Consider the following 18,439-nt stretch of genomic DNA (forward strand, 5'->3'; position numbering starts at 1 on the left):
GCCCGGAGCAATGGGGCGAGCTTACAGCCAAAAGCAATGGGGCGAGCTCGCAGCCCGGAGCAATGGGGCGAGCTTACAGCCAAAAGCAATGGGGCGAGCTTATCCCCCCAGGCAATGGGGCAAGCTTGACACCAAGCAATGGGGCGAGCTTGCACCCCAAAGCAATGGGGCGAGCTTGCACCCAAGCAATGGGGCTAGCTTAAAGCCAAAAGCAATGGGCGAGCTCACCCCCCAGGCAATAGGGCGAGCTTGCAGCCCAAAGCAATGGGGCGAGCTTGCACCACAAGCAATGGGGCGAGCCTGCAGCCCAAGTGTGGGGTGAGCTTGTACCACAAGCACTGGGGCGAGCTTGCACCCGAGCAATGGGGCGAGCTTGCTCTAGTGCCCCTGTCCCAGCTCGGGCTTTCCAGCACCGCGCCGCTCCATGGGGACACCAGCTCCCCCATGAACGCAGCCCCCGGGCTCGCCGCGGCCGCCCCACGCCGAGATCCCAGCCCTCCCCGGGGACGGCGCAGCCCTGGCCGTGCTGCAGCCCAGGCGCCTCTGCCGCTTGCTAAAGAGGAGCAAAACCCGAAGCAAAATGCCTGCGTCATCCTCGGGCAGGCCAGCGCCAGCGGGGAGCCCCTGGGGGGGCCGGGGGCTGCATTTTGGGGAGCAGGGGGCCGGGGGGAGGCTGGGCTGGCCGCGCTGCCGCCCCGCTCTCCCTGCGCTCGCGGCTGTAATCGAATGCAGCTCCCCGGCCGCGCACAAAGGGCCCATTGAGGGGCGGCGCGGCCGCCGGGAAAGCGATCCGGCCCCGGCTGCCAGCTCTCGCGGCTCTCGACAGCTCCTCAAAGACACTCGAGCCCTGACAATGCCAAAGGGAGCTGAGCGCGGTCCCGCGGCTGGCAGCTCGGCTCGGCGCGGGGGGACCCGCCGGCACGGCCGCGGTGCTGCATCCCCCCACCCAGGGAGATGCTCCCGCATCCCGTCTTCGCGGGGCGCGGGAGGAGCCGCAGGGCCGAGGCTGGGGGGGGCCTGGGGGGGCCGGTTACCTGAGAGTCAGACACCTCTGAGGGCTTTTCCGTGAGGCTGCTGCTCTCGGCGGGGATGAGGTCGTTGTACTTGGTCACGTCCTCGTCCGAGTAGTGCAGGCTGCCAGGGCTGGGCCGCGGCGGGGACCTCAGCGAGACACGGGCGCTCGGGCGTGCTTGGCGCTGCCCCCCCTCGGGGCCGTGCCGCACGTGGGGATGGAGCCCAGCTGGTGCCTGGGACCCCCCACCTCCAGCCCCGAGCTGTGCGAGACCCCCCCAGCCCCTGCCGGTGGCCCACGGGGATTCCCGGTGTTTTGGGGCATTTAGCATCTCTCATCCCTTAGCGCTCGGTGGACAGGGCTGGTGCCAGGTGGCTGCAGCGGAGGCGTGAGGACAACACACGGGTCCCCGCAGGTGGCAGGTCCCTGGGGGGTCCCCATGGTCCCTGGGGGATGGCAGGTCCCCATAGGGCAGCAGGTCCCCGTGGATTGGCAGGTTCCCATGGGGTGGCACGTCCCCATGGGGTGGCACGTCCCCACAGAGGAACAGGTCCCTGGGGGATGCAGATCCTTGGGGGATGGCAGGTCCCCATGCAGTGGCAGGTCCCCGGGGGCGGCGGGGGTCCCTACCGGGTGTAGATGCCGTTCTTGCGGCAGAAGGAGTTCTTGACGGAGAGGCGCCGGTTGTTGAGCTCCAGGGCGGGGAAGCTGCCCTCGTCCAGGCTCACCATCTCGCCGTGGCTCAGGGCGTTCGCCTTGGCGCCGTTCCCTGCGGCGGGGGCGCGGAGCTGAGCTGGGGCCGGCCGGCAGCCCCCACCACCGGCAGCTCCCGCGCATCCTCCCCGGAGGCCTCCGAGGGAGCACGGTCCCTACCGGGTGCCAGGCGGCACCGGGCTGGGGATGCCGCTGAGCACGGTGGCCCCGCGCCCGGCCCCGCCGCGGCTCAGCCCCCGACCCACAGCATCCCCTCCGGCTCCCGGCTCCACGGCTCTGTTTATTTAACGAGGAGGTCTGGATTTTCCCCACAATTTGAGCCCTTGATGCAGCTAAGAAAACAGAGCCGTGTTTGACTAATCCCGGTGACCTCCGCCGAGCCCCGGGCTGCCCTGCCTCTGCAGCTGACGGCGAGACAAGCCATTTATTTAATCCCCAGCTCCCAGCGCTCTCCACGAAGCCTGCAACGTCTTCCTTGGATGCCACCAGGCCCCGAGGCAGCGGGGATGGGCGCTGCTTTCGGGTCCCGCCGCCCCGGCGGGGGGACGCTCGGACCCGCCGGCCCCGAGGACGCGGCGCTGCCCGCCGGTCCCCTCCCCGCGGTGCTCACCCGAGTCCGACTTCTTGGCGTACTTCTTGCTCTGCCCGCGGATGATGAGCACGAAGACGAGCAGGAGGATGAAGATGAGCCCGACGAGGGCGATGACCACCAGGAACCACCATTCCTCATAGAAGGGGTTGGCTTTCTGGGCTGGACACAGCGGAGGGCGTCAGGGGGGATCAGGGCCACCCCGCGCACGGATGGGGGGCTGGATCCGCGCGGGGGAACGGGTTGGACTGGGGTGGGATGCTGGACTGGGGTGGGATGCTGGGAGGCATTGCATGAGGAGCGCTGGCAGCAGGACCTGGGGCTCTGCCGGAGCCAGGGGAGGCCGGGCACGGAGGGTTTCCGCAGCGGCCGCGGGGAGAAAGGCAGGTCGGGGCCCCCGCTGCAGGGACACCAGTGCCGTGCCCCCCGCCGGCTACCTGACACGGAGGGGGAGGGCGTGCTGGGGGTCCCGTAGCCGTAGTCGTTGACGGCGATGACGCGGAAGTCGTAGCTGACGCCCTGCTTGAGGATGTCCATGCTGAAGGTGTAGGAGGTCACCTCCTTGGGGATGTCCTTGATGAGGATGTCCCACAGCCCCTCGTCTGCAAGAGAGGAGGCGGCTGGCGGGGGGGCCAGCTCTGCAGGGCTCCCCGGGGCGCGAGGCCCGGCCCCGCCGGGGAGGGGGGCTTGCAGGGCCGAGAGAAGCGCGGTACCTGAAGGACGGGCCTCGATGACGTATCGGGTGATGGGCCCTTTGCCGGGGTCCCCGCTCGACCAGTGGATGGTGATGGCCGAGCCGTAGCGGGAGATGAAAGGCTCGCCGGGGGGGCCGGGGGCACCTGGGGACCCAGAGCGGAGTTGGTGCCGTGGGGACGGACCCACCACAGCGGTGCTGCACTGGGGGGGGGGGGGGGGTCATCCCCGCTGTGGCCGCCCTACCTTCCCCGGGCCCCGTGGTGACGTTGGCCTCGATCTCCGGCCCGTAGGCGAAGGTTTTGGCCCGGATGCGGAAGCGGTACGTGACGCCCTCCGCCAGGTCCTTCACCTTCATCCACAGCGGGCTGCTGCCCTTCACGTCCACCGTCACGATCTTGCTGACGCCTGCGGGGAGCGAGGCTGAGCCGTGCCGGGGGGGCCCCCATCCCGGCCCCCGCCCCGCCAAACCCTCACCGTCCACGGGCGAGCAGGGCTCGTAGACCAGCCTGTAGCCCTCCAGGAGACCGTTGGGCAGCGGCGGCGGCTCCCAGGACACGTTCACCGAGGTGGTGGTCAGCTCGCTGAACCTGATGGAGCCGGGGGCACTGGGGGCTGCAAGGGCAGGGGCCGCAGTGGTGGCTCGGCGCTCCCGGGGGGCTGAGTGGGCACCGAGCCGTCTCGCGGCAAACGCCTTGCCGAAGCGCCACGCACCCCAGGGCGATGGCATCCCCCGGGACCGTCCCCACAGCATCCCCCCGGACCGTCCCCCAGCTCCTTCGTGCAAAGGAGAAGGGAGAGGAGGGGGAAGGAGGTCGTGTCAGGGGGTGACACACCGACCTCGTCTCATGCGGGGCACCGGGATCAGCAAAGGTCCCGGCACGGCCGGCCGAGCAACCGAGGGGAAATCCGTGGGCTCTGCTCCGGGCACCCTTTCATCCCTGCACAAGAGCGGTGAGCATCACAGGGCCAAACTCACACCAGCCATCAGCCTGGGGCGGCCTTCGAGCGGTTACGCCGGCAGGATCCAGCCCGCAAGCTCTGCCTCGTGCTCTGGGCTGCAAAGGGGGCTGGCAGAGCCGGTGTCCTGGGCCGCAGGAGCGACGTGGCACCACGGGGTCACTCCTAACACCCAGCCCCGGCCCTGCCTGCCAGCCTCGCTCCCAGCTGCAGGGCACCAGGGCAATGAGCTTGCCCAGTCTCAGCCAGCGACCTCACACAGGTGCTTCCCCAGGCTGCAAAGCCCCTGGGATGAGCCCAGGGAGCGGTCGCTGCTCGAGGCACCGGCGTGGGCACCGGACACGGGGTGGGAAGAGCAGGAGCCAGAGCATCAAGGGGCATTGGCTGACTTTTGCTGGAACTGCACCCACGGTGCTCCACCCCGCAGAGCACGGGGCCAGGGGGATCTGGATGCGGCCACGCTCAGCGAAGGGCCGGGTGACGTGGGGAGCCGAGCCGAGCCGCGGGCCCCACCTGCCTGCTGCGTCCGCCCCGCCACGGGGGTGCTGCGGGGCCCGTCGCCCGCGGCGTTGAAGGCCGCGATGCTGACCCAGTAGGACGTGTAGCCCGTGAGGTTCTTGAGCTTCACCCCGCCCTCGGGCAGGAAGAGCGTCTTCACCCGCGCGCTCTCATTCTGCCGCTGCGCCTCCCAGAAGTGGATCTGCGGGAGAAGGGGCCGAGGCCTGGGCTCGGCGCAGCTCTTGCCTCCCCAGTCCCTTTGCCGGGCTCAAACGGTCCCCACAGCCCCCAGCAGCATCCCTGCCCTGGCAGTATCCCCACGGCATCCCCACAGCCCCCCGGCAGCATCCCTGCCCCGGCAGCCGGGGACCGCGCGGCCACATCCAAGGACCGACTGCGCCATCTGCTGCCCTGTGGGTGCTTGGGACCCATCCCAAGGTCCTCAGCATCTCCCCAGAGCACCCAGCATCCCCCCAAGGCACCCAGCATCCCCCCAGCATCTCCCCAGAGCACCCAGCATCCCCCCAGCATCTCCCCAGAGCACCCAGCATCCCCCCAAAGCACCCAGCATCCCCCCAGCATCTCCCCAGAGCACCCAGCATCCCCACGAGTGCACCCAGCATCCCCCCAGCATCTCCCCAGAGCACCCAGCATCCCCCCAAGGCACCCAGCATCCCCCCAGCATCTCCCCAGAGCACCCAGCATCCCCCCAAGGCACCCAGCATCCCCCCAGAGCACCCAGCATCCCCCCAGAGCACCCAGCATCCCCCCAGCATCTCCCCAGAGCACCCAGCATCCCCACGAGTGCACCCAGCATCTCTCCAGCATCTCCCCAGAGCACCCGGCATCTCCTCAACCTCCTTGAGGACCAGCACCTGCAGGCACCCTGCTTCCCCAGGGTTCCCACTGTCTCCCCAGCTTCTACCAGGGCACCCAGCATCTCCCCGGGAATCCAGAGACCCCCAGCATCTCCCCAAGGCGCCCGGCGTCCCCCCAGGGAGGGGTGCGGTACCTTGTAGCCCTGGATGTCGCCGTTCTGGCTCTCGGGGGGTGGCGGGTCCCAGGTGACGTCCAGCTGGGTGGCCGTGGCCGCCTGGACCGCCACGTTCTGCGGCGCGGCGGTGGGCACTGCGCAGGCGGGGGGGACAGCGTCAGTGTCCGGCCGTGTTCCCGCTGCCACCGGGACGGCGAGGAGGGGCAAAGCCCCCCTGCTGCCGGCTGTGCCAGCGTGGGCAGCACCGGGGGGGCGCAGAGCCTGGGGGACCTCCGGGGGGGCCAGACCGGAGGCTGTGCTGTGCTGGGGAGTTCGAGCCCTGTTCCCGCGCCGCCAGTGCCCCACTCACCCGCTTCGCCCACGAAGACCTCCTGGGGGGCGCTGGGGGGGCCCTCGCCCACGGCGTTGTACACGCTCAGGCGGATCTCGTAGCGCCGGTGCTTGCTCAGGTCTGCAGGGGCAGAGCGGGACGGGGGGAGCGGGACCCCCACAGGGATGAGGGGTGCAGGGGTCGGGTGCCAGGCTGATGGCAGGTCCCCGGGTCCCGCCACCGCCCAGGGAGCCCAGCCGGGACACCCAGCCGGGAAGGAGCATCGTGTCCCCAGGAGCAAAAGGAGGGAGCAGAGGAATGCACAGGGCAGCGACTTACTGTCCAGCTCGTACTGGGTGAGCGAGACCTCGCTGAGGTTGTGCACGGCGTAGACGGCTGGGCGGTGCAAGGAGGCGAGAGCCGGTTAGTCCCGCGCACGGTGCGGCGCAAGTGCACTCGCTGCCCCGGACACCCACCCCAGCAGGGCCCCAGCCCCCCCAGCAGCACCCGTGTGCACGCGCACAGCAGGCCGTGTTGCACATGAGCACCCGTGTTAGGTGCACACGCATGCACCCGCAGGCACCCGTGCTGCAAGTGCGCAGCAGTCCGAGCGCAGCGCGACTGAGCCAGCAACGTTGCAAACTAGCGCGTTAGGGACCGTCGGACCCGGTGATGAGGGGCCGGTGACAGCCCCCCGGGGCTCCTCCGACGGCTCTGAGCTCCCACCCCCAAGCCGGGGGAGCCCGTGGTGGGTAGGGCACTCTGGGCCCCGCGGGCTGGGGTGCAGGACGCGTAGCCGGGGGTGCAGGACTCACGGGTGAGCTCAGCCCACGTGGCGCCGGGGTTGCTGATGCCGCGCAGGGTGAAGCCACGCAGGCCGTCGTAGAGCAGCTCACGGTACCGCAGGCGGAAACCCAGCAGGATCCCGTTGATCTTGTCCTCGGCCGGGGGCTGCGTGGGGGGGACAGTGAGGGGCTGCTCCAACTGGGGCTCCCCGATGCCCCAGGATGGCCATCGCCAGCTGCAGCGGGGGGGCCCGTCCCCAGCACCGGCCCCGGCGCCCGCGGGAGCCGTAGGAACAGTACCTGCCAGCGGACGAGCACCGACGTGGTGGTGTGAGGGGTGACGGAGAGGATGGTGGGGGCTTCCTCGGGGGCTGCGGGGGCAGAGAGGGGCGGTGAGGCATGGGGGACACCCCCGCATGGCGGCAGCCCTGGGAGCCCCAGTCCTGCTCCCGGTTCGAATCCCGCCCGGAGCTGATGTCCCGTCGCCCCCCCGAGCACCTGAACCCCCCCAGTGCCCCAGGCACTGACCAGCCTGGAGGGTGGTGAGTGACTCCGACTCCTCGCTGTAGTCGCTGTCACCGATGTCGTTTGTCGCCTTCACACGAAATTTGTAGGTGGTGAAGGGCTTCAGCCTGCACGGGGGGAGCGTGGGAGGCAGCGCTGGGGCCGGCGTGAGACCCACGGAGGCGAGCGGGCAAAGCCCGGCATGCCGGCCCGGCTGCTCCGCAACGCTGGCGCGAGCGCTTCCCATCATGGGGCGGATGGGGAAACTGAGGCACGGGGCAGTCACCAGGCAGAGCTGGGGCCCCACTCGGGGATGCTCACTGCCCGGTCCGGTGCCAGTGCCGGTGCCTCACCTGTCGACGACGAAGGCGGTGGCGTTGGGGCCGGCGGAGGCGGCGTGCGGGACCCACCGGCCGCCGGGCAGCTCGCGGCTCTGCACCGTGTAGTAGCGCACGGGCGAGAGCCCGTCGCTGCCCGGCTCCCAGGAAAGCAGCACGCTGCGGGCGCCCACGTCCTCCTGCCGCGCCAGCGGCTTCCCGGGGGGCTGCGGGCGATCTGGGGGGGGGAACGGTGCGGGAGCACGGTGGGCATGGGGGGCGATGCGGGGGGCACCCGCTGCGCCTGCCACTGCCCTGTTACCTCTCTTCTCAGTGGTCACCACGAGGGCCTCGGCCGCCGGGCCCCAGCCCTTGCGGGTCTGCGCCGCGATGCCGAAGAGGTAGGCGGACTCGGGCTGGAGGCCGGTGGCCGTGTACTGCCGGGCGTCGGGCTCGAGCACCTCGATGGCGGAGGCGCCAGCCGCGCTGGTGTTGAGGCGGTGGGCGACCTGGTAGGCTGCGGGGACGGCGACGGCACGGCGGGGCTGTTGGTGGCTGCGGAGGGGGGACGCTGCCCTGCAGCCCCCCTGCACCCGCCCTGCGCCATCCTCCTCCATCCAGGCCGGCGCTGAGCTTTGGACCGAGCCCCCTCGACCCCCTGCATGGGGCTCGTGCATGTGTCTGGCCCGGTGCAGCGGGCACTGAGATGCTCGGGGGCATCTCCAGGAGCTGCTCAACACCCGCCGCATCGCCCCCTGCACCCGGCCCCCCCCCGGCCCTGGGAGCCCCCCGTGCAGCGCCCGCCGCCGCGGCACGGCTCCGCACCTACCGAGGATGATGCCGTTGGGCGCCGCGGGCGGCTGCCAGACGAGCCGCACCGAGGTCGTCCTCACTTCGGGGAAGAGGATGCCCACGGGGGGGCCGGGCACTGCGGGGCAGAGAGACGGCGCTCGCCGCGGGGCCCCGATCCTGCACCGGCACCCGGGGCAGAGGGGTGGCCCCAGGGCTGCAGCTGGGATGGAGGACCCCCCCCAACCGCGTGCCAGCACCCACCGTCGTCCAGGGTCCTCTCGAGGACGGGGGGGCGGCTGGGCACGCCGTCGCCCATCCTGGTGAAGGCCAGCACCCGGATCTCGTACAGCGCGAACTTGCCCAGCCCGGCGAGCTGGGCGCTGCGCGAGCCGTTGCCCTCCACCAGCCAGAAGCGGGCCGGCGCCTCCGCCTCCTTCTCCTTGTACATCACCTGCGACGCAGCCGGCGTCACGGCCGGGCGGGGGGCCGGGCTGCCCCCTCCCCGGCGCACCCGGGACGGGCCCCAGCGCGGGACGGATGCTCACCTTGTAGCCCAGGATGAGGCCGTTGCAGTCGGCCTCGGGGACGTCGCTCCATCGCACCAGCATGCTGCTGGAGGTGGTGGCCAGCGCGGACACGTTGGTGGGGCCGGAGGAGGGCACTGGGGGGGGGACAGGAGCGCGAGTCAGGGCCGGGTCTGACCGGGTGGGCGCCCGGCACGGCGGGGGGACATGGCGGTACCTGACTCCCGCGTGCGCCCTGCCACCAAGTGGCTCCAGGGCCCGGAGCCGATGGCGTTGAAGGCTTGGACCTGCACCCGGTACTCGGTCCACTCCTCCAGGTCCTCGATGGTGAACTCCCGCTCCACGCGGTCGTGCACCGCGTGCACCAGCGGCCGCCCGCGCCCGTCCGCCCGCGCGTACCGGATCCTGTAGCCCACCGAGTCGGGGTTCCCGTTGTACTGCTGCTCAGGCAGCGGCTGGCCCGGCCGGGGGAAACGGGCACCGTCACTTCCCCAGGTACCGTCCCAAATCCGCCCGGGCTCCGCTTCGTCCGGCAAGCCCCGCGCGCGGCCCTGGTGAGCCCCGTGCGCAGCCCGAGCGTGCAGCCCCGTGCACGGCCCCAAAGAGCCCCATGCACGGCCCCAGGGAGCCCTTTGCATGGCACCCCAAAATGCAGCCCCAGCCCTTTGCATGGCACCCCAAAATGCAGCCCCGTGCACAGCCCCAGCCCTTTGCATAGCACCCCAAAATGCAGCCCTGCGCCCAGCACCCCGAGGTGCAGCCCCGCCATCCCTCACCACCCAGCGCAGCCACAGGCTGGTCTCGCTGGCCGTCCGCAGGGTGACGTTGGCGGGCGCCACGTCCGGGGGGGCCTGCAGGGTCTGGATCCGGCGGGAGGGCAGGCTGGGGGGGCTGGTGCCCACGATGTTCACCTGCCGCATGCGGAAGCTGAGCAGGGAGAGAGGGGGGGTCACGGCAGGGGGGCGAGAGGCCCCGGCGCGGCCCCCCCAGCGCCCTCCCGGCCACTCGCCTGTAGTAGGTGTAGGGGGTGAGGTTGGGCACCTCCATGGAGCGGGCGTCGGGCTCGTTGGCCAGCTGGTGCACGAGCCCCCACTCCTCGGCCTCGCCGCTCTGGCCCACCTGCGAGGGGGGAGCGGGCTGAGCGGCCCCCGGGCGCCCGCCGGCCGTCCCCGAGCCCCCCCGCCGCCCCGTACCTGCGCCTCCACCTGCCAGCGGGAGATGGAGGTCTTGCCGTCGTAGCCCGGCCGGAACTGGAGGGTGACGGAGCGGGGGCCGACGTTGGAGATGCCCAGGTGGGTGGGGGCTCCGGGGAGCTCTGCGGGGAGAGGGCGCGATGGCACCGGGGCTGCCCGCCGCGGCCCGCCGCAGCCCGGCCGGGGTCTCACCTGGGGGCACCCCCGAGGAGATGGTGGAGGAGGAGACCTGCCCCTGGCCCTTGGAGGTCATGGCGGCCACCTCGATGGTGTAGGTGGTGAGGGCGGTGAGGCCGGTGACGCGGTACTCCAGGGTGACGTTGGGCAGGTAGTGCGTCACCCGCGTGTTGGTGCGGTTGTACTCCTCCCAGGATATCCGGTAGCCTGAAACGCACCCCGCGCATCAAGCGGGGCCACCGGGACGGAGCCGCTCCGAGCTCGCCGGCGGCGCGGGGGCTGCCTCACCCGTGAGGATGCCGTTCTTCTCCAGCGGCTCCCGCCAGCTGACCTTCAGCGACGTGTCCAGGATCTCGCCGAAGCCCAGGTGCCCCACGGGGCCCGGCACTGCCCGGAGACATCCCGGCGTCAGAGGCGCCGGGGGGGCCCGCGGCTGCCGGCGCGGAGCCGGCGCGGGGGCTGCCGGCGGAGCGGGCCGCGGAGCCTCCCCGTACCGTCCTCGTGGGTGCGGACCAGCTGGGGCGGGCTGCGCGGGCCGTCCCCCGGCGTGGTGAAGCACAGCACCGACGTCAGGTACTCGGCGAACTTCTTCAGCCCGGCCACGTAGCCCACGTGGACGCTGTCCTGGAAGTTGGGCCGCACCGTCGCCACTGTCGCCTCCTCCTCGCGCTCCGGCTCCCAGGCGATGAGCTGCGGGCAGAAAGGCGCTGGGCGGCCCGGCCCCGCTCCGGGCATCGCCGCGCTCATCCAGCACGGATCGAACATCAATTCGCGGCGCAGGGAACCCTCGATGCCCTCCGACACCGCAGCAGCACCCACGCAACCCGACGCAGGGCGCAGCCTGGGCGACACGCATCTGCTCACTCACGTTTCAGAGGGGACATTTAATTGGTATTGTGCAAGAGAGCCTATAGCAACTCAATTAAGCACTAATTATGTCCTAAAAATACTAATCAAAAATACTAAAGTGGCGTTTAATAAGAATGTTAAATAGCCTGCTCGCTCTGGTTATCTCGTTCAGCGGCAATTAAATTCCTCAACTTCTTTTGAGTGGATTAAGAAACAAGTTTAATGTTTTAACTCAATTTAATTAACGTAAATTTGAATTAATTGCAATTTGCGATTAATTACAGAGTGCGGGAGACATGGAGCCCATGCAAGTGTTAAATCTCAGTAAATATTTTAACAGTCAGGCTGGAATCATTTAAAATATCCAAGTTTTCTGCAAGGAAAAAACAAGCCAAGCTGTTTCCTCCCCAACAGGCTGGGCCGTGGCAGGGACCCCCGCGGGAACGGCGGCCGGACGCCGGGGCCCCGTTTGGGGTCCTCGCCCCTCACCTTGTAGCCCTGGTTGATGCCGTTGATGAACTGGGGGCTGGGGGGGGTCCAGGTGAAGCGGATGGTGGTGGAGTTGGTGGCCTCGGTCTGCACGTTTCCCGGGGGCACCGTCGGGACTGCCGGGGACAAGGGCAGGCTCGCAGCGGCCCCGGCACCCTCCTCTGCCCGGGCTGGGGACACCCTGGGCCAGGGAGACCCCGGGCACCCAAATGCCCCAAGATGGGGCGATGCCCCTGGTTGGGCCAACCCTGCCCTCGGGGTCTGCCCTGGCTGCACAGCTCGTGACTGGTCCCACTGGGGACCCCACACCCGTCCCTCCGCAGTGCATCCCTGTCCCCCTGCACCCGCCCCTCCGCGGTGCGTCCCTGTCCCTGCACCCGTCCCTCCGCGGTGCATCCCCATCCCCTGCACCCGTCCCTCCGCGGTGCATCCCCATCCCCCTGCACCCATCCCTCTGCAGCGCGTCCCTGCAGGGCAATGACCACCTGGGCAACGGCCAAGCCCTGGCGATGGAGCGGGGGCCCCGCGCGCCCCGTCCCATCCCTGCCTACCTCCCTGCAGCGTCCACTCGGTCACCTTCATGCTGTACACCCCCAGGCCGGCGCTGTTGTAGGCCGCCACCTCGATCTCGTAGTTGGTCCAGATGATGAGGTCCTCCAGCAGCAGGTTGTTGACGTCGGCGTTGGTGATGTTCTTGAACTGGTAGCCCACGGGCAGCCCGGCCAGGCAGTACCTGGGCACGAGGGGCCATCAGAGGTGCCAGCGTCCCCGCGGGTGTCCTGGGACGCTCGCCAGCCGCCCCCGGCGCCTACCGGATGACGTAGCCCTTGAGGATGCCGTTCTGGTGGCTCTCGGGGGGCGGCTGCCACTGGATCATGATGGACTGGTTGGTGCGGCCGCTGGCGATGACGTTCTGGGGGGGCGCGGAGGGCGGCTCCTCGGGCAGGGACACCCTGCAGCGGGACGGGACGTGGGTGAGGACCCCGGGGCCACCAGCACGCCTGGGACCCCCGGCCGCGACTCACCTCTCCGTGTCCTTGCTGAACTGGCCCTTGCCCACGTCGTTCACGGCGCACAGGCGGAACTGGTAGGAGCGAGCGGGCACCAAGCCCCTCACCACCACCGACGTCAGCGCAGGGTCCACGCTGGCCAGCAGCACGGTCCAGGGGGCATCTGGGCAGGGGACAGCAGGACAGCGGGGTGGGGGACCAGGCTGGCCGGACGCCTGGGTCCCCTACCCTGTAGAAGGTCTACTAAAGAGTTGAGTGGTCCCCAAGGTCTACTAAAGAGTTGAGTGGTCCCCAAGGTCTCCAGAGCTTCTCGTCCCTTTCCTGACCTTGATGTCACCTCCTTGCCCACCACCGTGCCTCCATCCCCTCCCCGGTGGCCACCCTCTCCTGTGGGGGGGAGGACGGAGACCGGCGATGGCTCTGTGCCACCCCAGGAGCCGCCGACACGGAGGCGGCGCGGTGGCAGCAGCCCCTTACTGTTCTCGGAGACCTCCACGACGTAGCGGAGCAGGGGGCTGTTGCCGTCGAAGGGTTTGGCCCAGGTCAGGTTGATGGCCCGTTTCTCCAGGGGGCTCAGGGCGGCCACGGGGCTCTCCGGGGCGTGGGGGAGCTGCCTGGACGAGGGGCGGGGGGACGCGGCGGTCAGGCCGGGCCCGGGGGGGGGGATGCGGTGCCCCGAGGCGGCGGGGACGCTCACCGGACGCGGAGGTGGGCGCTGCGCGAGTCGTTGCCTCCGGCCGAGACGACCTTGCAGGTGTAGGTGCCGATGTCGCCCGACCAGGTCTGGGAGACGTGCAGCGTGCCCGCCTCGTCCAGCCGCACCCGCCCGGCGCCCTCCAGGCTCAGCGGCGCCCCGTCCTTCTCCCAGACGTACCTGCGCCGGGGCGCGCACCGGGGAGTCCCGACGCCCCGCCACCCCCGCGAGCAGAGGGGGCCCAGGCGTCCTGCGCGGCGGCACGCCAGGAACCCCTCGTACAGGGCACCAGGTGGCACTGCAGGACCGCCGGGCGGCAGCCGGGCTGGGGACCGCGCGGTGGCGGTGGCGTCCCCTGTCCCCCGCCCCGGGCCAGGCTTGCGGGGTGCTCTGCCACCCCACCGCCCCCGGCGAGACCAGGGTCACCCACCTGACGCCCACGCTGGGGTCGTGGGTGACCCCGCAGCTCATGAAGGCCTTGGTCCCCTTGATGACGCTCTGGTCCTGCGGCGGGTCGGTGATGCGTGTCCTTGCTGCGGGAGGGACGGGGTGAGCCACGGCACTGCCGGAGGGCTCTGGGGTGGGTGGCGTTGGCAGGGGGAAGGGACGGAGCCACAAGGGATTGAGCTGGCAAGCGGGACACGGGATGGCATCACACGTGGCCTTGCTGGACTGAGTCTTTGCACCTCTCCAAGCGGGCCAGCCAAGTGCCCGTGCCCGTGCTGGGCATCGCCAGCAAGCTCGCAGCATGGCTGGGTCCATCCTGCGCCGTGCACGCGGGCAGAGCAGGGTCCATCCTGCGCCGTGCATGCGGGCAGAGCAGCAGCAGAGCAGGGTCCATCCTGCGCCGTGCACGCGGGCCGGGCAGCCGGCTGGCGGGTGCCTTACCCCAGACGACGAGGTCGGCGGAGGCCTCGTCCGTGCCGCGGGAGTTGGAGGCCAGGCAGGTGTAGGTGCCGGCGTCGGCGAGGTGCGCGGGGCTGACGAGCAGGCTGCCCGACTCCAGCAGCGTGAAGCGCGGGAGCTGCACGGACCCGCTGGCCAGGATCCGCTCCCCTGGGGAGGCGAGGGAGCCCGTCAGCCCGGGGAGCCCCGCGCCACGGACCTCGGCCGAGCCGAGCAGCCACGCGGGGAGGAAGCGGGGCTCCTGGCCGAGAGCCACGGGTGTGATGAGTTTGCAGAGGACGTGCCAGCAGCACGCAGGGCCCCGAGCGTGGCTCCGCCAGCAGCCCCCGCCGCCCCATCCCCGCGCCGTTCACCTTTCTGCCAGGCGATGGCGGGGCGCGGGGCCCCCGAGGTCTCGCAGTTGAGCACCACGGACATGCCGTCGATCACCGTGCTGTCCTGGGGGCCCTTGGTGATGTTGGGGGCGATGCCTGGAGCGGGGACAGACGCACGGCCGCCCCTGAAGCCCGTCCCGGCACCGCGGCGCGGGCGGCCCGTTCCCTTGGGAGAGCCCCCGGGGTCCCCCGAGCCCCCCGGCTGGCACCTACTGGTCACGGCCAGGTACGTGGTGGTCTGCACCTCGCCGGCGGCGTTGCGGGCGAAGCACTGGAACATGCCGGTGTCGTCGGGGAGCAGCCCGCTGATCTGCAGGCTGCCGTCCGCCAGCAGCTGGAAGCGGGACAGCTTCTCCACGGGGATGGGGGCCGCGTCCTTGTACCAGGCCATGGCGGGGGGCGGCACACCTGCAAGCAGCGGCAGCGCCGGGTGAGGCCGGGGGGGCGGCGGCAAGGCCGGGGGGGGCGGCGGGGGACCGCTCACCTTTGGCTCGGCAGGGGATGGCCACCACCTTCTCCATCTCGGCCGTGATGTGCCTCTCCGGCTCCTTGACGAACTGCGGCGGCTCTGCGAAGGGCAGCCCGGAGATGGGTGCCGGGACCGAGCCGCGACCCTCCTGCAACGCCGCCGGCTGAGACCGCCCCAACTCGCCGCACGGGTGGGTCAGGCCACCCGGGAGGCGGCTCCTTACCCAGCACGGAGAGGTAGGCGCCCTCGGCCACGGCGGGCACGCTGCTGCTGCGGAGCACGGCCTCGCACTCGTAGTAGCCGCTGTCGCCCAGCGCGGGGTTGAGGATGGTGAGCCGGCGGCTGTAGTCGCTGATGCCGCTCGCGAGCGGCACGCCGTCCTTCTTCCAGACGATGTGCAGCTTCATCAGCGGCCTGGGCGAGCCGGCGGCACGTCGCGAGCCAGCCCCGGCCCCGCGGCCGCCCGGGCAGGGCGTCCCCGGGGCCCAGGAGTCCCGGGCTACGGCTGCCCCCCACCCCGGGGGACCTCGGCCCCGCGCGCCCCGGCTACTCGCCTGGCGTTGGCCACGCACTCCATGGTCACCTCCGAGGTCCCGGCCACCACGCTGGTGTTCCTCGGCGGGATGATGATGGTGGGCGCGATGGGATCGGCCGGGCCGCCCACGTCTGCGGAGAAGCAGGACAAAGCGACAGCGTCAGCACCCGCCGCCCGCGCGCGTCTCCCAGGCCCTGGCGAGGACCCCCGAAATCCTCTTCCCGAGGCTTGGGCTGCACGGCACGGGCGATCGCCACGCGGCAGCTGCGGGCTCCATCTCCCGAGCAGGTCCAGCCCATCACCCTGGCATCAGGGCGCCTCCTTAGCATAAACCCTCTCCCCCAGCAGAAGCTCAGTGAGCCCGGAGGGAGCAGGCAGGGTCCCCCCCCACCCCGGACGCCCACCCCTGCTCCCCGCCTGCCCCACGTGTCTCCAGCCCGGCAGCTGCCTGCGAGGCGCCGGCAGGGAGGGAGCACGGAGAAGGGGAGTATATAAAGCAAAATAATTGCAACAATAAAAAACTCTCATGTAGGCGCCGTAAAAGTGTGATCAGCTTGAAAGCTGCTGATATAGCTGAATCCATAAACACGGGCTCTAAGTTGTTTATTATGCGCTGGGACGGCGGGGTTCAGCGCAACAGATTAACGGGGCAGGCGGGGAAGGGGGATGGCGAGAGCCCTGCCAGGAGCGGCACGGAGCGCCCGCGGAGCAGGCGGCGGGGGGACCGCAGGAACCGCTGCCACCGCCTTGGGCCATCTTTCCCGGGATGCACTCGTCACCCGAGCAGGGCCGGAGGTCCTGCGTCCCGGGGAGCAGAGGGTCGGGGCCCCCCGGGTGCCCCCAGGTGGGGGCCGATCTGGAGCAACGCGGGGTGCAGGGGGGACGGAGCAGGGCACGGCCGGGATCCGCCGGCGGTGCAGCCAGCGCCCGCCGCGGCCCGAAGCGCCTCGATAAATTTTGCAGCGGCTGAATTGTTTAGTCAGCACAAGCCGGAGCCTCCGAAGAGATTTACTGCAAATTAAATTTGGGCCCCAGGCAGGGGGGGGCGGGGGGGGCCGGGCGGCACTCACTCGCCACGGCCAGCGTGATGGGCTGGCTCGTCTTGTTGTCCCCGTTCTTGTCGTTCACCGCCTGCACGTAGTAGCGCCCCGCGTCCGGGGCCACCGTGGAGAGGATGACCAGGGTGTTGTCCAACGTGATGGCTCTGCGGGGCCGGGACGGCGGCATGGGACGGCGGCAGGGGGGCTGCCACCCCCCGACCCCCCCGAAAGAGCCCCGCGCTGCTCCTCCCCGTGCCCGAGAGCGCCGATTAATAGGGGTTTTTTTATATATTTTTTTTATATGGAACGATCTAATCTGCTGGCAACATAAAATGGTTTGGGGAATATATTTTACCATTAAATACAAGATAAAGGAGTTTTATCTCCTCAATCCCACTTTGCAAATAGAGAAGAGACCAGTTCAATTCCGGTATAATGTGGGTTGCAAATTCAATTCCAGCGCGCCGCATCTGTCAGCGAGGGGCTCGCCGGGCGCCCGCTCCCGCCGGCTGCTGCAGCCCTGCCACCCCCTGCCCTGCCCTCTATTTTAGAGGTTCCCCCCCCCCGCCCCACCGATGCCAAATGGGAGCATTAGCTGCCACGTCCGTCTCCGGATTTTAATGCAAGGTGGCCAAGAGGGAGGTGCAACAGGGCTGGTCCGGAGCGTCCCGGGGCGGCTGCGGGGTCGCGGGCGGGGGGCAGCGCGGGGGGGCTACTCACATGCGGCTGCTGGGGGAGATCTTGCGGCCGTCGCGGAACCAGGTGACCTGGGGCCGGGGGAAGCTGGCGATGCGCGGCGCCGCGATGACGGCCGCCTCGCCGTGCGACACCCGCTGCTGCCCCTCGCCCTCCTCGAAGCTGCCCATGTCTGCGGTAAAGGAGAGCAAAGCAGGGTGCAAGGGGAAGGCGGGGGATTTTTATTGACTTCCCTTAATTGCTGTAATTAAAAACATGTAAAGAATCTTTTTTTAACGACTTTGCCATTATCATTAGTTGTTAGCACAGCTGCCTTATTAATTTCTCATTAGCTTCCTGATTTGTCACTGCTCCTCGGGAAGGGGCTGGCGGGGCGCGGGGGCAGCCCGGGACGGAGTGGGGGGGGGACACGGGGCACCCCCCGGCCGGCGGGACGTCACTTACAGGCCACCTGCACCTCGGTCTGGCGCTGCAGCAGGGCGCCCATGCGGTTGCGGACGATGCAGCGGTAGAAGCCGGCGTGCGTGCGGTCCAGCGAGGTGATCATGTAGCTGCGGGAGAGGGGGGACGCCTGAGCGCGGGGGCCGCACGCGTGCGCATCTGCCCCTCCACACGTGCATGCGTTGAGTGCACGTGCATGCACACGCTGCGTCCACGGAGGGGGGACAGCACAGTGCCACCGACGAAACCGCCAGCCGGCGAGGACACTTGCACGCCCGCTTCTCCCTCCCCTGGCTCCCGACGGCCCCGCTCCTGCTCCGCATCTCGGATCCGCAGCGGGATGCAGCGCCGTCAGCCAGGGGAGCAGCCGCGAGGGCCAAACGGGGAGACAGAGGAGCGGGGGGAGGCGCGAGGCCGCTCAACCCACCCTGCCCAAAACCTCCTCCCGCATTAAAGCACACCGCGGGCTGTTTCGGCACGGCTCTGTTTGCTCTTCCGATAACAGAGCGTAAATTAGACGTTCATAAGGCAGGAGGAGCACGTTGGCTCCGGCGGGAAGCGCGACACATCCCCGCACAGGGCAGACGGCACCGCGGGAACGGGGCTGCTCGGGGACCCACACGTCACGCCGCGGGGGCAAGCGGCGCAGGACGTGCCCCACATCTGCACACGGGGGGGGGGGGGACAGCGGCCACCCGCCCCGAGCAGGGCAGCGGAGGTGGGTGCCCACCAGCCGGAGCACCGCGGCTGTCCCACCGGGACCGGCATCGTGGCCGGCCTGGTGATGGCAGTGCAGGATCCCGCACGGCACGGCTGCGTCCGGAGCCATTCCCGGAGCCATTCCCGCGGCTCTGCAGCCAGGGAACAGCGAGCA

General features: G+C 70.0%; 1 protein-coding gene across 1 annotated transcript in view; it reads right to left on the reverse strand.

The window, feature by feature from the left end:
- SDK2 (sidekick cell adhesion molecule 2) overlaps positions 1 to 18,439 on the reverse strand; it is a 41,627-nt gene that overhangs the window by 1,049 nt on the left and 22,139 nt on the right. The window contains exons 3-44 of the mRNA XM_064522815.1: positions 17,569 to 17,675; positions 17,149 to 17,296; positions 16,459 to 16,592; positions 15,408 to 15,519; positions 15,077 to 15,267; positions 14,869 to 14,952; positions 14,598 to 14,792; positions 14,364 to 14,480; positions 13,993 to 14,160; positions 13,535 to 13,637; positions 13,108 to 13,284; positions 12,888 to 13,024; positions 12,426 to 12,573; positions 12,213 to 12,353; positions 11,952 to 12,133; positions 11,401 to 11,516; positions 10,557 to 10,752; positions 10,351 to 10,449; positions 10,078 to 10,269; positions 9,886 to 10,007; positions 9,702 to 9,811; positions 9,469 to 9,619; positions 8,910 to 9,147; positions 8,714 to 8,829; positions 8,430 to 8,619; positions 8,206 to 8,304; positions 7,699 to 7,893; positions 7,413 to 7,614; positions 7,084 to 7,187; positions 6,856 to 6,926; positions 6,586 to 6,721; positions 6,110 to 6,166; positions 5,810 to 5,911; positions 5,479 to 5,594; positions 4,482 to 4,668; positions 3,486 to 3,623; positions 3,255 to 3,416; positions 3,029 to 3,154; positions 2,753 to 2,917; positions 2,337 to 2,477; positions 1,643 to 1,781; positions 1,035 to 1,161 (exon numbers count right to left, since the gene is read on the reverse strand). Coding sequence (XP_064378885.1) covers positions 1,035 to 1,161; positions 1,643 to 1,781; positions 2,337 to 2,477; positions 2,753 to 2,917; positions 3,029 to 3,154; positions 3,255 to 3,416; positions 3,486 to 3,623; positions 4,482 to 4,668; positions 5,479 to 5,594; positions 5,810 to 5,911; positions 6,110 to 6,166; positions 6,586 to 6,721; positions 6,856 to 6,926; positions 7,084 to 7,187; positions 7,413 to 7,614; positions 7,699 to 7,893; positions 8,206 to 8,304; positions 8,430 to 8,619; positions 8,714 to 8,829; positions 8,910 to 9,147; positions 9,469 to 9,619; positions 9,702 to 9,811; positions 9,886 to 10,007; positions 10,078 to 10,269; positions 10,351 to 10,449; positions 10,557 to 10,752; positions 11,401 to 11,516; positions 11,952 to 12,133; positions 12,213 to 12,353; positions 12,426 to 12,573; positions 12,888 to 13,024; positions 13,108 to 13,284; positions 13,535 to 13,637; positions 13,993 to 14,160; positions 14,364 to 14,480; positions 14,598 to 14,792; positions 14,869 to 14,952; positions 15,077 to 15,267; positions 15,408 to 15,519; positions 16,459 to 16,592; positions 17,149 to 17,296; positions 17,569 to 17,675 — 5,941 coding nt within the window. The remainder of the gene's footprint in view (positions 1 to 1,034; positions 1,162 to 1,642; positions 1,782 to 2,336; positions 2,478 to 2,752; positions 2,918 to 3,028; positions 3,155 to 3,254; positions 3,417 to 3,485; positions 3,624 to 4,481; positions 4,669 to 5,478; positions 5,595 to 5,809; positions 5,912 to 6,109; positions 6,167 to 6,585; positions 6,722 to 6,855; positions 6,927 to 7,083; positions 7,188 to 7,412; positions 7,615 to 7,698; positions 7,894 to 8,205; positions 8,305 to 8,429; positions 8,620 to 8,713; positions 8,830 to 8,909; positions 9,148 to 9,468; positions 9,620 to 9,701; positions 9,812 to 9,885; positions 10,008 to 10,077; positions 10,270 to 10,350; positions 10,450 to 10,556; positions 10,753 to 11,400; positions 11,517 to 11,951; positions 12,134 to 12,212; positions 12,354 to 12,425; positions 12,574 to 12,887; positions 13,025 to 13,107; positions 13,285 to 13,534; positions 13,638 to 13,992; positions 14,161 to 14,363; positions 14,481 to 14,597; positions 14,793 to 14,868; positions 14,953 to 15,076; positions 15,268 to 15,407; positions 15,520 to 16,458; positions 16,593 to 17,148; positions 17,297 to 17,568; positions 17,676 to 18,439) is intronic.

This window comes from Dromaius novaehollandiae, chromosome 18 (assembly GCF_036370855.1).
Source record: "Dromaius novaehollandiae isolate bDroNov1 chromosome 18, bDroNov1.hap1, whole genome shotgun sequence".
NCBI lineage: Eukaryota > Metazoa > Chordata > Aves > Casuariiformes > Dromaiidae > Dromaius > Dromaius novaehollandiae.